The 17,575-nt window shown below is 45.8% G+C and overlaps 1 protein-coding gene across 2 annotated transcripts in view; it reads left to right on the top strand.

The window, feature by feature from the left end:
- The window catches only part of LOC146855013 (bcl-2-interacting killer-like), a 143,305-nt gene extending 142,457 nt beyond the window's left edge, over positions 1-848 (top strand). For both annotated transcript variants that reach the window (XM_085652477.1, XM_085652478.1), the window contains one exon: positions 306-848. In XM_085652477.1, coding sequence (XP_085508603.1) covers positions 306-404 — 99 coding nt within the window. In that variant the 3' untranslated portion in view covers positions 405-848. The remainder of the gene's footprint in view (positions 1-305) is intronic.
- The last annotated feature ends 16,727 nt before the right edge of the window (positions 849-17,575 follow it).

Below are 17,575 nucleotides of genomic sequence, written 5' to 3'. Positions count from 1 at the left end.
ACAGTAAAATGTTTATAAAAATTGGTAAATTGATTCATTCTCTTGTCTCAATCAAATGTGAACACCATACTTACACATACAAAACTTACAAACCTTAATTTTTGCATGATTCACATAAAAATCTATGTGAATGGCTGCATTTCATAAATTTAGGGCACAAGTAAGTGTAACATATATTTTCCTAACATACTCATTTTACACTAGACCTTAATATGAACATGTCCTTGTGTTTTTATTTTCTGTATAAAGTCATGAAATACCTATATTTAACATTTATTTACATTTTTTTCACTTTTTTTAAATAGGTTTCTACACTTGCTCCCAATAATGTGTGCCGCAATGTGACACTGACTGTCCTGTTTGCTGCTGTGTCCGGAATGATCATGTTCGAACTCTACAAATAAGACAAATGGTAGCAGTAACCGACCGTTGCTGGACTTCGGCTAAACCAAGTTTGACACCCAGGAGGTGGCATTTTTGTTGGTGTTTTTTAATTAAATTCTTCCTTCTTGAAATTGTTTTGATACTTTTAAAGCCTAAACCAGTGCTGGGTCACTCTGAATGTTTCATACCATTTTGTTGTGAAATAATGTTTTTTTTAAATGTGGTTGTTACTGGCTAACTGCCTGTGGTGTATTGATATTGGAACATGTAATAGTCTTTTATGAAGCAGTTTTTAATCAAATATTTGGTTTCTGCTCTAAGAACACTTTTTTTAATGACTGGTTATTGAAAAGATGTTTTTAATAAGGGACTCCAAACTAATGAAGTCAGAAGGATTGCTGGCCAACCTTAATTATTTTCTAGTGAGAATCGTGAGAAAAATAAAATGTATACAATGATCACCATATTCATAGTCCAATTTCATTTTTAATTATGCTTATTGTTACAAAATCACTGACGAACTCCATTCAGCTTATTGCATTACATCTTTAACTGGCGCAATTAAGAAGTCTAGTAAGTTACATTATGCTTGTGAAAGATGTTTTGCCTGGAAAGAAGAGCGAGTGAAGAAACGAAACTGAACATAGAAAAAAACATAAATAGAAAGAAGGTGCTATTGGAAAGAATAAAAACAACAACAATACAAAGCAGGACTTGCAAGTCAATTTCAGTAGGGGGTTTTGGGGAAGTCTGAAAATAAAAACATTTTGGGGAGATTCAACCCATGGCATGCCTTACAATTTCCAGGAAAGTGCACGTGTATTGACTTATTTCCTCACAGTGACTGTTGCTTTAAGTTTTTGCTTCCCATATGTATAGGAAATGAACTAACTGGAACCAAATCATTTGCATAGCAAGAGAAGATGTCCGCAGGAAGGAAGTAACATACTGTACCGTTAGCGTATTTACATATCAAAGTGGAAGATAGACAGCACAAGGTAACTAATTCTGCATCTTGACATTGGGAAAATGTACCATAAACAGGGCCAGAGGATAAGGCATTTTTAGAAAAAATAAATACATGCAAATTTTTTGTAGATTAATAACCCAGTGCACAATTAAAGACATACACTTCGGCCGATCGGGACTCAAGAATACCAGCCACCTTTATTTAACCGTATAACTAGCATCCTGGCTAGATCCCAAATTGTTCGCTGGGAATATCATTGATAACCCAGCTTCCAAACATTACCACACAAAACCAACTCTTGTAGGAAACGTGAAAAAAAGAAATTGTAACTAAAGAACAAATCGAGCCACTACTTTCTCAAATGATTGCCTTTGACAATGTTACAGAAAACTAACTGTCAAACCAAACCATTAGAAACATTTTATAGCTTTTATTAAATTTGGGAGACTAACTGTAAAACTAGGCCATTAGAAAACTTTAATATCTGCAGTCATTAGAAATGACAACATCTAAAGACCTAGGGCCAGATGTAGGTAAATGTGAAATACCGATTTCTTATTAGCGAATTTTACCGATTCGGTATTAAGAAATCGGTATTTCCTATGTAGGTAAAGATTTGGTAAAAAATACCGAATCCTTAATATTCCTTATTACCGAATCGGTAATTGAGATTCGGTAATAAGGAATACCTACCCATTCATTTCTATGGGCTTGATGGCCCATAGGAATGAATGTGAAGACATTCACTATTAACGATTCGGTATTACCGAATCGTTAATAGCGGGAGGTATTTCAAGGGTGCTAGGGTGTCCAAAAGACACCTTGTTGCACCCCTGAAATGTGCATGTGTGCACATGTGGCGCACATACATGCCCTAAGGGCAAAAACGTGCTTTTTGTAAGGAAATCGCTTCTTACCACCAACTTGAAGTTGGTGGTAAATAGCGATTCCTTAAGGCTGAGGTGCACTGTTTTCAGTGCTTCCTACATTGCATTTAAGGAATCAGTATTACCGATTCCTTAAATGCAAGAGCAATAAGGAATCGGTACTTACGATTCCTTATTTACCGATTCCTTACCTACATTGCACATGGCTAAATACCAGTCGGTAACGCTGAAATTTACCGAATTTCACCGTTACCGACCGATATTTAGCCACCTACATCTGGCCCCAAATGAAATAAAAGAAATTCATTAGCACTTACAGACAAGAAAGTAGTGAATAAAATTAGGACCGGGGGGAGCCTATATAAGGTGGTTCCAGAGTTACAGTGCTTGAATCCAACACAGAGCGCAAGAATTCGAGAGATGAGGTTCGAATGCATCTATGGATGCAAACATTGGTGAATATTGCAGGAGAGTTCGGGCGAAAACCTTGAAGCAACTTCTGCTTCAGAGCGAAGAGGACTACACAAAATGGCAGTTTGTGAGCGCTCCTGCACCGGACCTCCTGATATGCAAGTAAAGAGTCTGGTTTGCGCCTGATTTTGACTGCACAGTCCTTGTTCCTGCTCACAACAAGATATTTACACTTGGAATCAATCCCTCTACTGAAGCGGAGCTTTTTCTGCCGACCGCTGACTGACTTTAAAATGGCGGATTGGGAGCGATTGGAATATTAAACAGCATATACGCCTGCAATTCCATAACGATCCTTACCATACCTGATACTAGCACCTCTTGGCCTCATCTGGTATCCAACTACTGGGGCGTCGATTCAGTTCCTTTTATGCATATGTTGACTCATATTTTAATTGATGCCTGACCCTGTCATGACGGCGCTTGTGATCACTCGCTGACCGATACGCCGATAGAACTGTGAAGCGTAAGGAAAGGGGTCAAGAGAGATCTGCTGAGTGGTCTAGATGAATGTAATGTGTGGATCCCAAATACAGTGACTCTGGATTTACTTTGTTGATATCTGTGGATCCCATTGTCTCTGCTCCCTGCTTCAAGCATGCTGGTTTCTTATCGATGAGAGACAATGCCGAACAGGTTGCATGGTGTAACCATGGAGTGTTAGCCCGAACTCCTGTGTCAGCGCCTGGTTTTAAACGTGAATTCCTTATCAGACGTCAGCTGTTGTAGCCTATACCAGGGAAATACCTGTCACTTTCAGGTTCTGAGTCAGCGCTTATTTCAACAGGGGAGCACCTGATACAATAGTCATACTGCCGACACCTGATTTATAGAAGATCACCTAACCGGTCACTTGTAGCTGTGATTTGACATGTGGTAGCATCGGACACTGATAGGCTTTGAAGTTACGCTTGGTTTTATAGAGGTGCAACTTATCGCGCACTCAATCAGTTTCTCCTAATCTCAGGCGGTTCTTACCACTTAACATTTGGTTACACCCAGGTGGGTCGTCTTGCTGGTCTAGAAGGTTTTTTTCAGGGTGTAGCACTGGTACCTCCATTAGTTTCATTAAGCCCAATATGTTCTGGGTCTTATCCATCCTTCTTCAGTATAAAGGACTTGAAATGGCTGAGAAGGAGTCTAGACTCCAATATAAAAAAAATAAGGGGGAACCCTCCTTGTCTGATTCTCCTATCAAGCCCAAAGCGGACATTAATAGTACCATGGAAATGATTGTCATAAAATTAGCGGAAGTTCATGACCTTGCAAAGTCCACCAATCAGAATACGGACACTATGCACCTAGAACTAACTGCTATTCGCGCTGACATGAGCATTATTAATTCTAAGCTATCAGTGGCAGAACAAAGAATTAGCGATGTTGAAGATGTTTCTTTTAAGTCCTGCAAGGAATTGATGTCGTTCAGAGGCTTAAACGACCACGATGTCTTCTGTTAGTAGATATACCGCATTTTGTGATATCCAAGTACTCTGGAAAGTATTTCCTTCTAATAGTATTGATTCTAGAGTTGCTCTGTTGGCAGTTTGATGCTGCTGCCGTCGCACCTCCTACATTCGAGATATGCGGGAGAGGGTGGGAAGGGGGGGAGGTGTGGAGAGGTTGGGCGGGAATGTCCTGAAATTGTGGTTGGCCATTGGATGTGCAGTATTTTGTTCTTCAGGCATTCCCAATTGTTCTTTTCTCATTTTTCCTGTCATCTTTTATTTTCACTCTTTTTTTATTATTCTCTCTCTCCTATGCCATTTTCTCTATTAGATTGTCTGAATTTTAGTTTCATTAGTCAAGAGTATCTAAGTTCTATATACGTAATGATTTCTATTGAGTGTTCTGAAGTGTTTATCAACATCATAGAACTTAATCTAGAGGTTGAGATTCTCTATACAGTCTACGTGATCCATACACCGTACTCTCAGCTTTCTATGTGATGGCTCAATGTAGGTCCTATAATTTAGCGGAAGATCTCAATATAGTATCTTTAAACGTCAAAGGTCTTAATCATCCAATTAAACGCCGCAAAATATTTGATTATTTGGCTAAAACTAAAGGGGATATCATTTTGTTACAAGAAACAAAACTATCTAAAGAAGATGCTAAGTTTATTAAATATAACTGGATTTTTCAAATGGCTTGCTCTCCGGCAGAACATAAAAAAAGGTGTAATTATTCTGATATCTAAAAAGTATAATATTTCGCTGGAGTCACAGACTCATGATAGTGAGGGTAGGCTATTGGTTACCCACTTAAAGAAAGGTGAAGATTTTATTCATGTGGTGAACATATATGGACCTAACACAGATGATCTTGTCTTTTGGAATGGTATCTCAAGCACCATAGAACATCTTCCTCAAGATGATCTTATCATAGTTGCTGGTGACTTTATAATTCCATTAGATTCAATAATTGATAGACAGTCTAAATGCCATTATCATCTTACCGGCTCACATGCCATAATTCAGAGTATATGTTCTAAATTTAATCTCAAAGATGCTTGGCGTCTTCAATATCCAGACACCAGAAATTATACTTTTTATTCCACTCCCCATAACTCTTATACTAGAATTGATTACATTCTCATTCCTGGTTCGTTTACACATTTCATTGAACACTCAGATATACTCCCCAGGTTAGTGTCAGATCATTCATGTATTAGTGTCAAATTGGCGGGTAGCCTTAACGAACCTACACCTAAAAGATGTTGTTTTAATAATGATTTTGTGACAGACCCGGAGGATAAAAAGAAAATTGAGGAAGCTATCATAGATTATCTTACACATAATGACTCCAATGTCAACACTCTTTGGGATGCCTTGAAGGCTACTATTAGGGGAATAATTATTGAGATTAAAACAAAGATAAATAAACGTATGAATGCTGGATTGATTCAACTTGAACAAGAAATCAAAACCTTGGAGTCCTCTCATGCTATGTCTTTACACAATACTACTATTCTCAGTTTGTTAACACAAAAGAAACATGAATATAACAACATTTTGAGCGAACGAGCGGGAGTGTGGATCAATAAATTCAAGCCCTTAATCTTTGTAAAGCCAATAAAGCGAGTGAATTACTTGCTTCATATCTTAAATATAAGCAGAACCAGAATGTTATCATATCTATTTAAGATGCTTGTAACCAAATTCACACAAAACAGAAGGATATCCTCAATACTTTTAAGTCGTTTTATGAGGGGTTATACAAAAACTTTAATTTAGAGGAGTGGACCCGATATTTAAATAGGCTTAAACTTCCCCAATTGTCTGAAGCAGACAAGATTACATTAGGACAACCTATTTGCCTTTCAGAAGTTGAGAAGTCGATCAAATCCTTGAAAGATAATAAGGCCCCAGGCCCAGATGGTTTTACAGCCACCTTTTATAAAACCTTTTTCGGATCAACTAAAATCGACCATGCTGAAAGTCTTCAATCATATAGCGAATAATGGGACTATGATAGACTCTATGTCAGAAACCAACATAATTGTTATACCAAAAGAAGGGAAGGATCCCGCTTTACCTAAGAATTGCAGACCAATATCTTATCAATGTAGATTGTAAAATGTATGCAAAAATTCTAGCTACACGACATAATACTGTCCTCCCACAGTTAATCAGTAATTCCCAAGTTGGACTTCTCAGATCTCGTATGTCTAACGAGAATACCCAGTTGTTGTGCCATGTTCTAGAGAATGCTGCGATTAAAACAGATCCATCCGATGGGGTGTGGCTTGGAGAGCCAGTATGGCGGCTGTGTTTTAGGCCGTTTCCGCCAGCCCGACGATTATCCGACGCATATCCTGGCATCCCGGACCTTCTGGGGGCGCCGTAAGGTGTAGCGGAGGTGCAGTGCCTGGTTCTCCCCCCTCCTCCGTGAAGATTGAGCACCGGGGGCCAAGGCGGAGACACGATCCGGCAGCAACACGGGAGAGGCCTGGTGGTGCGCCGGGGGCCTCGGGGGTTGCGTGCCGCGTCCCCGCGGCGGGAGAGGAGCGGCCGAGGGAGCTTGGCTGGGCCGGAGAATGTACCTGGCGGCGGTGGGCGGCCGGCCCTGTGGTGGGAGGCTTGTCCTCCATCCGTGCAGCGGAGACCAGCGAGAAGGAGGTGGAGGGCTCCGGCGGCCGGATCGGGCCGCGGCGGTAAGGAGGAGTGTGCAAGGCGGGAGAGGCTGCTGATTCTGGGCCGGTGCAGCACCAGGGGCACACGAGGGCGGAGGCGGCCGGCGACAGGGGCGGTGGGCCACTGCGTGGCAGTATCCTGGTCTGTTGGAGTGGCGGCGGCATCGGCGGTGTGGTCGGACCGCGGGGGTTTGCGGGGATCTGGTTGGCTGCCTCACCTCGGAGCCTGGGCCCTGGTCCCCCCCCCTGAGGGCCTGTGGAGTGGATGGTGATCGGCAGCTGGATCGGGCCGCGGGGGAGGACCTGCGTGGGGGTCTGCCTGTGTTGTGGTGGCGCACCCCTCATTGTGGGGGTCTGCCTGTGTTGTGGTGGCGCACCCCTCATTCGGCTGCAGGGCGGGTCACGCTGGGCGACGGGGGAGACGCTTGCCCCGCATAGGGGTGTCTTGCCCCACTGAATTGCGCTCACATACGGACGCAGGAGCCTGGTGTTGCCGGGATGGGAGTCTGAGGGTGGTTCCGAGCCTCGCGACGCTGCTCTCCGGAGGACACTCAGTGGTGGGACTTGGTGGTGCGTCTGAGTTGAGGCGCAGATGCGGGGGATTGGGTTGCTGGCTGGCGCCCTGTGGCCCTCATTGAGGCCTGCTTAAGGAGTTCCGCTGGATTGAATTGCGGATGAGCGGGACGGACTATTGGGGGCGACGCAGACTGCAGATCATCCTAGCCGGCGTGAGAGGGTACAAGTCACCCGGACCCGGGGCGCAGTCGGATCGGGCCGTTGGACCAGTCACCGCTGGGACTGTGGACTGTTCGAGCGGGGGCGGGCGAGCCCTGGGTGCACGTGGTGCTGGCATGACCAGAGACAAGGGTGGCGGTGGCGTGGCCAAGCAGGGGCCCATCGACAAGTTTACTGGTCCGGGGGCTGGGGCCACCGGAGGTCATCCAGGAGTGGTACCGGACAATGCGGCCCTGATGAACGCAATCACCCAGTCCAGGGACATGTTGGATGCCAAGATAGGGGCGGTCGGTGCGGATGTTACCCTGCTGCGGCAGGATTTACGAAATGCAGTGGGTCGGATCACGGAGGCCGAGACGCGTATCTCTGGGGTGGAGGATGACGTTGCAGAGTTAAAACGGAAGGTGGCGGCGATGGAGACTGTCCAAAGGGGCCTCATGCACCGAGCAGAGGATGCGAAAGGACGGGCCCGACGTAACAACCTCAGATTCGTTGGCTTTCCGGAGGGCTGCGAGGAGGGAAACATGGAGCGATTTCTCACCACTTGGCTAGAGGGCTGGCTTCCCCATGACGCGATGTCCAGGTGCTTTGTGGTGGAGCGGGCGCATCGGGCTCTCCTGCAGAAGCCCCCGGTGGGGGCCCGCCCACGGCCGGTCATCGCCAAATTGGATTCTTAACGGAGAACAAGGATGCTGCGTAGTGACATTTTTATTGGTGGTGCCGGGATGTCTTGAACTGGGCTTAATCTACCGTCAGATGTGACCTGGCGGGAGTTCTGTCTGGAGGTTGTGGGCTGGGACTTGGGGATCCATTGGTCGGGGAAGCCTGCACCCCCCGTTGGGGGTGGGGGTTAGCCCCGCCGCGACAGATACTTCAAGGGGTTTTTTTGAGGTATGGGGTGGGGGGTTTGTTGGGGAAGGGTTGTTGTTGTTGGGGTCAGGTTGCACGTCCACCACACGTCCACTGCAAGCTGTATGCACGCCCGAGGCTTCCTGGGAATGAAGGACAGTGATGCAATCCCTCATGGCTGACGTGTCTGGTGGGGGGATGGTGATGCAGGGAGGTCTCTGTATCCTGAGCTGGAATGTGCGAGGGGTCTTGGATAAGGTAAAGCGGGGGGGCCATACTCTACCATGCGAAGCGGGTGAAGGCAGATATTCTACTGCTGCAGGAGACTCATCTCCAGGGCACAAAGGCCCTCTGCTTGCAGCAGTATGGGTACCAACAGGTATTCCATGCAGGCTTTGTGCGAGGGTCTCGTGGGGTGGCTATCCTGATACATCGCAGGGTCCCATACACGCACGAACAGCAGTGGGTTGATGGGCAGGGTCGTTACTTATTTCTCCGGGGTAGGGTAGGTGGGGAATCTATGATCCTAGGTAGCGTGTATGCCCCTCCCCCGTTGCAGTGGAATCTCATCGAGTGGCTACAATTGTTGTGGGCCGATATGCCGGATGTAATGTCGGTGGTGGGTGGGGACTGGAACGATGTCATGAGCACCAGGGTGGACAGGTCAAGGGGGGTGGAGGGTCGTGGGAGAGAGTTCCCTACCAAATTACATTCTCTTGTGACAGGCCTGGACTGGGTGGACACCTGGCGGCGGGCTCATGGCGCGGTTCGGGAATATACGTATGTGTCGGCAGTTCACCACTCCTTCTCTAGACTGGATTACATCTTTGTTCCCCGGGGCATGGCTGGGAGAGTGATGGAAGCGGTTATACTGCCACGGGGGCTCTCGGATCACTCCCCAGTGCTCGTACGTGTGGAGGTAGGCAGGGGACGGCAGCCGTTTCGTTGGCGTCTGGCGGGGTGGAATCTTAAGAAGGCGGAATATGCAGCGCATATGGGAGAGGCCATTGCACAGTATTTGCTGGCAAACGTGGGCTCCGTGTCGAGTGCAGCTTCTCTGTGGGAGGCGATGAAGCCCACGCTGAGGGGTGGATATCTCGTGGTGTGCAGCAGCTCGCAGGCAGCATAAAGAAAAGGTGATCCGGTTGAGGCGAACATAGAAATTCTCGAGCGACAAAGCCGAGAATCGGGGGATGCACTGGAGGTGCGTAGACTTTTGTGGGCGCTACAGGAGTGCGCAGCCTTACAGATGGATGAGGCACGGCAGGTGTGGCTGGCGACGCGCAGTAGAGTGTACCAATGGGGGGATAAATGCAGTAAGATGTTGCATCGCCTGTGTCAGGGCACATTTCACGCGCAACCCTTACCAGGCGTGCTAGATGCGGAGGGTAACCCGATTACTGACCCTGAGCTAATTGCTGAAACTTTTGCCACATACTTTGCGGATCTTTATGCTCCCAGGGAATGCCTGTCGGCGGAGATGGTGGAGAAGTTTATTGTGGATCTGCCCCCCAGGGCGCTATCTGATGAGCTGCGGGACGGGCTGGAAGCCCCATTGACAGTGGAGGAATTGGGGGCGGGCCTGGGGGAGCTTAACCCTGGGAAGGCTGCCGGCCCTAACGGGTTCCCGAGTGAATTCTTCCGTCGGTACCAGGCGCAGTTGGCCCAACACTGCTGCGCGGTGGTGGAGGAGGCTGTGGATAGTGGTCGTCTCCCTCCGGATTGGAGGCATGCAGAGGTGGTGGTATTCCACAAACATGGCCGTCCCCAGGAGCACCACGCCTCATATCGTCCCATATCTCTCTTGAATGTGGAGGCTAAAGTTCTGGCGAAGGCCTTGGCCAATCGACTACTGCCTCATATCACATTACTTGTGCACCCGGATCAGGCGGGATTCATGCCCCAGCGGGCCACCCGGCACAATATTAGAAGGGCGCAGGTGGCGATTGCGGCGATCCAGAGGCTGGGGGAGCCGGCGGCAATACTATTGGCAGACATGGACAGGGCGTTCGACTCCCTGAGCTGGGTCTATCTATTTGCTCTGCTTCCTAGACTAAATTTGGGGCCACGCTTTCTTTCCTATGTGAAACTTCTGTACACGGGGTTGACGGTGCGGGTGGCGGGGGCCACCTCCTCTACCTTTGCTATACAGAGGGGAACGCGGCAGGGGTGCCCTCTTTCGCCCTATTTATTTGCTTTCGCCATGGAGCCTCTGGCTGCCTGGGTGCGGGTGGACGCCCTGGTGAGGGGATTTGAGTGGGCCACGGGGCTCTCGGATAGAATAGCGTTATATGCAGACGACGTTCTCTCTTTTCTGACGGCAATTGACAGGACGGGGCCACGGCTTCTGCAGATAATGCGTATCTTTGGAGAATCATCGGGTCTATATATGAATCGCCGCAAATCCACGCTGTGGGTGTTGGGAGGTCGGTCGAAGGTGGGCTCGTGGGCGACCGAGGTCCAGTCGGCTTGAAATACTTGGGGGTGGTGCTCTCAGATGTACCGGCAGTGGCCTGGGAACGTAATGTGACGCCGGTATGGGATCGTGCTCGGGCAGACATTCAGATCTGGTCTCGTATGCCACTGACGCTGTTTGGTCGATCGGCTATCTTTAAGATGGTCGCGCTCCCCCGACTCCTGTACCAGTTACAGAACCACCCCTATCCGATCCCGCCCAAATGGTTCCGGGTGGTGAATTCTGTATTGGGTCAGTTTCTGAGGGGAGGGGGGACGGTGCGAGTGGCCATACGTACGTGCTTCCTCTCTACTTATAGCGGGGGTCTGGCGTCTCCGGATTTGCTCTTGTATTATCAGGCCTCGCACCTGTTGATCCTCAACGAGTGGTGGTATGGGGAAAGGGGGGACCCGGCGTACGCCCTGGAGCGCTATCTCATGGGGAATAACACGCTGCACACGATATTATACTCTGGGAGGCTGCGGAGTCACCTGCCACCAGTCACTCGAGTGGTGTTCACGGTTTGGAGACAGGCGTTGAGGCACATGGGATGGTGGAATGTCCTGACCCAGGAAAGTCCTCTGTGGGATAATGGGCGGTTGCCACAGATGGCGGCCCTTCGGGGGTGGGACGACATAGGCATCTCCACCCTGGGCGATGTCCTGAGGGGCACGACCCTGAAATCGTTTAGGGATCTTCAGGAGGAGTTCCATATGCCACAGGTGCGAATTCTATCGTTACCTATAGCTGCAGCTGCGTCATGCGCTGTCTCCTAGCCTGCAGGGCTTGGAGTCCATACCCGAGTTCAGTCCGGTTGAGGCGAAAGTTTTTATGGGGAACCTACACGACAAAAAGATTTCGCGCATTTATAGGTCCCTGGTTATACACTGCTGCCCTACGTTACGGAAACTACAGGAGGACTGGGAGGCGGATGTTGATGGACTGGAGGAGGAGGACTGGACGGAGGCCCTGGCGTCCCCGCGGGGGGTGGCTATAGCCATCCGCTTACGCCTTGTCCAGTTCAAATACCTACACAGAGTGTACTACGCTAGGACACGGTTGTGGTGGGCAGGAATGATTGCCTCTCCGGACTGTCTCCGTTGTGGGCGGGCGGAAGGCACATTTATACATACTGTATGGCAATGTGTGGCATTGGACCGCTTCTGGAGGGGAGTATTTGCCTGTCTTTCAGAGGTACTGGGGTGGGAACTTCTCCGGGCACCGAAACTGGCGCTGCTGCATGTTATGGAGGGGGTGGGGGGAATATATACAAGCGTCATCTCCTGCTCCTGGGCCTAACTTTGGCAAAACGAGATATTGCTAGGGCATGGAAGGCGGTGAGGGCTCCCTCTGTGGCGGCCTGGATAAATGGTCTGGACTTCTGCATGGGACTGGAACAGCCTATCTTCGTGGCCAGGGGGTGCCCGCGTAAACACTATCGAATATGGAAGAGATGGGCGGAGTACAGGGGCCTCTGGCTAGACCCTCCGGCGGTGGAGGAGCCTACGCAGTTGAATTAAGACCGGAGGTTGGCTTATGAGGAGGAGTGGGCGGGAGCAAGGGGGGTGGTGGGCTTGGGGTGAGACCCGCGGAGTGCTCCTTTGGTGCTGTAGTGGGGGGGAAATGGACTAGTGCGACCTTTGGGGGGGGGAGGAAGGGGTGGTGGGGGGATAGGGCAATGTCGTTAAACGTCACTGTGTTGTGCTTGGTTGTTTATGGGGGAGGGGGGAAAAGTTGGTTGCTGTAAGGTATGTCTTCTGTTTGATTTGGCGGGGATCTCTGGAGGGCAGAGCTCTGCGACCTATATGCAAATTGACCAATAAAATCTGTTTTTAAAAAACAAAAAAAAAGATCCATCCATATCTATCACATTAGATGCAGAAAAAGCCTTTGATAGGGTCTCTTAGGCTTTTTTTAAACATTGTATGCACACGTTTAATGTGGGAGAGCCCTATATAAAAATGGTTATGTCCCTTTATCTGAAACCTTCGGCCCGTATTGCTGTTAATGGCTCTCTCTCTGAATCTTTTACCCTTCAACAAGGTACTAGACAGGGTTGTCCCCTGTCTCCATCTTTGTTTTTGTTGGCATTAGAACCTTTTATCCAGGATATTAAATTAAATACGAACATAAAGGGAGTTAACATTAATGGCGTCCAGGTTAAATTAGCTGCCTATGCAGATGATATTCTAATAATGACGGAACAGCCGAGGGCTTCAATTGAAGCTTTGATGTCCACGATCGCAGAATATTACATTCATTCTGGATATAAACTTAATAGAGACAAATCAGAAGTAAAACCACTGAATGTGCACTGTACCAAAGATGTTTAGGTGATTCGGGTCTGACGTGGCAATTGGGATATATAAAATATTTGGGAATTTAATTTGGAAGTAATATTATTGACACTCTTCATAATAACGAGAAAGTATTACTGGAAAAGATTACAAAACTTGGACTCTTGGTCCCTGAAATTTATTACATGGTGGGGAAGAATAGAAACCATTAAAATGATGATCACTCCTTTAGTTAATTATCTTATAAGCATGTTACAACTCTTCCTGACGGATGACTTCCATTGTAGATTAGATAATCTTCTCACTAAATGTTTATGGCGTGGCAGGAAGGCTCTAATTAGTATTAAAAAACTAAGACTTGATAAATCTTTGGGTGGTGTGAATTTGGCTGATTTTAGGATATATCAATTAGCTTTTTTAGCGAAGCAAGGTTCATATTGGATTTCTCCCCTGCCAATTATATTCCGGTGTGGTTGAAAGTAGAAAAAGCTATTCTTGATACCCTCAATCCTCTGTCACTTCTCACATCTAATCAGCTTTATCCAACTAGCTCTAAATCGATCTTTAAAAACACAAAAATGGCACTTCTGCAGATAGATAAGAAACTCGAGAAGGGTATCAGGGGATCTAATATGGTATCCTTATGGTATAACCGTAGAATAGTATATAAAGGTAAAAGTCTAGCTTTTGATAGTTGGCTTCACAAAGGTATTTTTTTCCCTTATCCGTTGGAACATGCCTGGTATCCAGTTATATTTTCAGATCTTCAAAGCAGATATAATCCAGATAACATTGAATTCTATAATTTTTTTGAAGGTGAGATCGGCATTAACAAAAGCCAAGCTATTCAACACACAAATATCCTTATCAATGTTTGTGACAAAAATCAACGAACTGGGCCATCAGGTTTCCCATATTTATAAACTTCTTAGCCCCAAAACCTCTAACCTCAATAATATTCTTATCACTTTTTGGGATTTGCATTCCTCTGACCCGCTATCTGAATCCTTGTGGCCGCAGGTGTGGAGTTCAATATTAAGTAATAAAATATCTCCAGCACTTTCCCAAACTAAGGGCCCGATTCACAGAATTAACTTAAGACAAAATCCTAAACTTACTACCATTTTGGTATTCACAGAATGCACTTACTACTTTTGGTATTCACAGAATGCACTTACTACTTTTGGTATTCACAGAATGGATTTACGACTACTAACTTTACGTCGGCACGCGTGCCGGAAATTCCGGCCCGGAGGCGGGGCTTCCGGCCCGGAGGCGGAGCTTCCAGGCCGGAGGTGGGCATTCCGGCCAGTGGCGGAGATTTAGCCATGGCCAAAATCTCCACCTCTGGGCCGGAAGCTCCGCCTCCGGCCCGGAAGCCCCGCCTTCGGGCCGGAAGCTCCGCCTCCGGGCCGGAATTTCCGGCCCGAGTGCGAACGTAAAGTTAATAGTCGTAAATCCATTCTGTGAATTCCAAAAGTAGTAAGTGCATTCTGTGAATACCAAAAGCAGTAAGTGCATTCTGTGAATACCAAAATCGTAGTAAGTTTAAGATTTAGTCTTAAGTTAGTTCTGTGAATCGGGCCCTAAGTGTTGGCTTCTGCACAAAGCTTTTTGGACTCCTGCTCGGTTACACTCCTTAGGTATTCGAGATGATCCATTGTGTTGGAATTGTAATTTAGAAACTGGTGATTTAGCCCATCTTATTATACACTGCAAGTCTGTGGTGCCATTTTGGGATAAGATTTTTGATTTCCTATCTAAAATATTTAAATGTGAATAGAAGAGAGAATTCTCTACATTATCTATGGGTTTACTAATGGTGGACACATGTAATGATACGGACAAAGCCCGCCTCGATTTTCTGCTTACGTCAGCTGTGAAGATGGTTCTTACTAATTGGAAAGACACGAGTAAGACTTCATATAAGGGTTGGTTAAATTGCATCACGCATCTTAGGGGCGCTGACAACATTGCTTTACAGAATCCTCCATGGAAACCTTCGTCTAGGTCGCTGTGGAATACATTGGACAATTATTTCAACTTCTATAATCCTCTGTGAATTTACAAGTATTGTTTGCAATCTAGGTCAAATATACTGTATTTTTGTCTTTGTTCTTTTCCTTGGTTTTGTTTTTGTATTTATAATGTTGGTTTATTTCAGCTCCATGGGTCTATTGGGAGAATTTACCAACTGCCTTAGTACATGGTACTCTTATTTTCATTTAGGTTGCCTTTTGTTGTTTAGTTATATAGGAACTCTCTATCTTTCTTCTTTTCTTCTTTATCCCCTTTTATCTTTCTTCTATCTTCTTCTTTCCTCTTCATTATTGCTTATATATGGGTTTGAATATTAAGTATTGTAATTGGGCAAACATTTCAGCTTATGTTCTTATATAATATGGGGTTGTTTGTTTCACCTATATGTTATCCTAACCATGATATGCTGATCTTTTGTTTATTTGAAAATTCAATAAAGCATTTGAAAAAAAAAAAGAGTTCCTTTCAGAAGGCGCTTGTCCCATCAGCACAGAAACATGCCCAGCTTCTCTACTGCTGATAAAACTACCATTCTGTCTGTCGACCTAAAGCCCAATTGCTCGTTCAACATTACCGACAAAAGTGATAGAAAAGAATGCAAACTTTCTGCATGTGAGCTGGCTGTAAATTGTAATCCTTTGGATATTAGACACTAGGATTAAGGAAAGCCACAACAAGGTTCACTCTTGTGCTTACAGGAAACATTGTAGGTACTTGTAATGCCTTTAACATGAGAGAAATCAACACTAATGGTCTCTGAAGTTTGGAAAGTTTTTAAACAGTGGGTGAAACAGGCCCTTTCATTTGAAATAGGTACAAGGCAAAGAATGATAACATGTTAATTGATTCAAGTCCAGTAAACTCGATTCATCATACATTAATGTTTTATAAAAACGGCAGAACTGTGGGTTTGCAAAAGCTAAATATTTATTAAGGAACATATGACACATTTGAGTTCCATCTGCTTGGATAGCTGTATGGCACAAACAGGGTACATTCTTCTGCATGAGGTGAATATTATATTGAATCTGTGTTCTGGGAGTGGATAGGATTGACAAAGACTGTAAGACAGTATCCACAGAAGGTTTGCGCATATCCTCAAACACCAGATAAGACTACTACAAGGTTCTTTCCAGTAACACCCAAGGCACAGATAAAGTGTCACATATTGTCAGAGGAAGGGGAGATATTTTCAGCGGTGCCTGGCTGTGAATCTGGACCCTGCTGCCTTCACTATGGAACCTGCAAACCTCTTGTGGGGACTACCTGTTGTGCTTCTCCAGTGATAACAAGCAGTGCTACCTCAATCTGAAGCAAGATGCTCCCCTCTCTCCTATCAGCATAAGTGTGTGGTCAAGAATTTAGGAGTATCAAGTCCCTATTAATATATTCCCCATGGCTAAAAGGTAAGCAAGCTGCAGTATAATACAACACAGTACAAGGCTATGTTCTGAGGGATGAATCAAAACTATGTTCTTTTCAAGGGTGGTTGACAAAGAGACATGATGGCCCTTGTCTGAAGTCTGTAAGTTTCCATTGCTATACTGACAAAAAACATACTGACTTTCGATACAGGCACTGAAAAGCATCCTCCCAATATACGTGCTCTCTTGTGCCAGTTATTTGTTCTGAAAGAGGGGCCTGTAGGAAGGTGCAAGACACAGCTGGAGAAAAGAGCCATTCAGATCATAAAATTCCTATGGAAGGGATAGAAAGGAGTCAGGAGTGATAAAGAAGAAGGCCACTGGTACCTCTAGGCAAAGAAAGTCCACTTCCCTTCCTATAGCACATTCATGAATTGGGAGAACAGTGAGCAGCACCTTCTCTCTAAAGTCATCAGTAGGTACGTTAGACCTCACGAAGAGTAAGTTTAGAGACCTTATTAGACCGATACGAGTGTGACACATAATTAGATGAGCATGATGGAAGTACATACACAAAATATGATATCAAAATATATAAATCACCTGAAGATTAGTGCCTTTGCCAGCACACCTTATTATTCTCTAATTTTAGCAAATTTCTGTAAGTATGGCAGTGCTTACTGGGTGTGTCCTCCAACCAACCCAGCATGCCTCCAATGGGCATTTTAAACCAAATGAACAAACTTGAATTCAAATGTTAACCATACTTATTTTAATTGTAATTCTTCTTTATACTTATCGTGCATCTGTTATTTTCATGAGTTTCCACATGTTTTATGTTGCCAACAATACATTCTCAATTACGTTGTGTATGCATTATATTAATTTACAGACAATTGTTGTGTTAATCCATTCCTTTATCCTGAACCCCAATGTATTTTGAACCTTCACGGTCCTTCATCTGGGGGACATTTCACAATAGCCTCCAATA

Source organism: Triturus cristatus, chromosome 4_1, assembly GCF_964204655.1.
Source record: "Triturus cristatus chromosome 4_1, aTriCri1.1, whole genome shotgun sequence".
Classification (NCBI taxonomy): Eukaryota; Metazoa; Chordata; class Amphibia; order Caudata; family Salamandridae; genus Triturus; species Triturus cristatus.
This window is presented reverse-complemented; position numbering and strand designations above follow the sequence as displayed.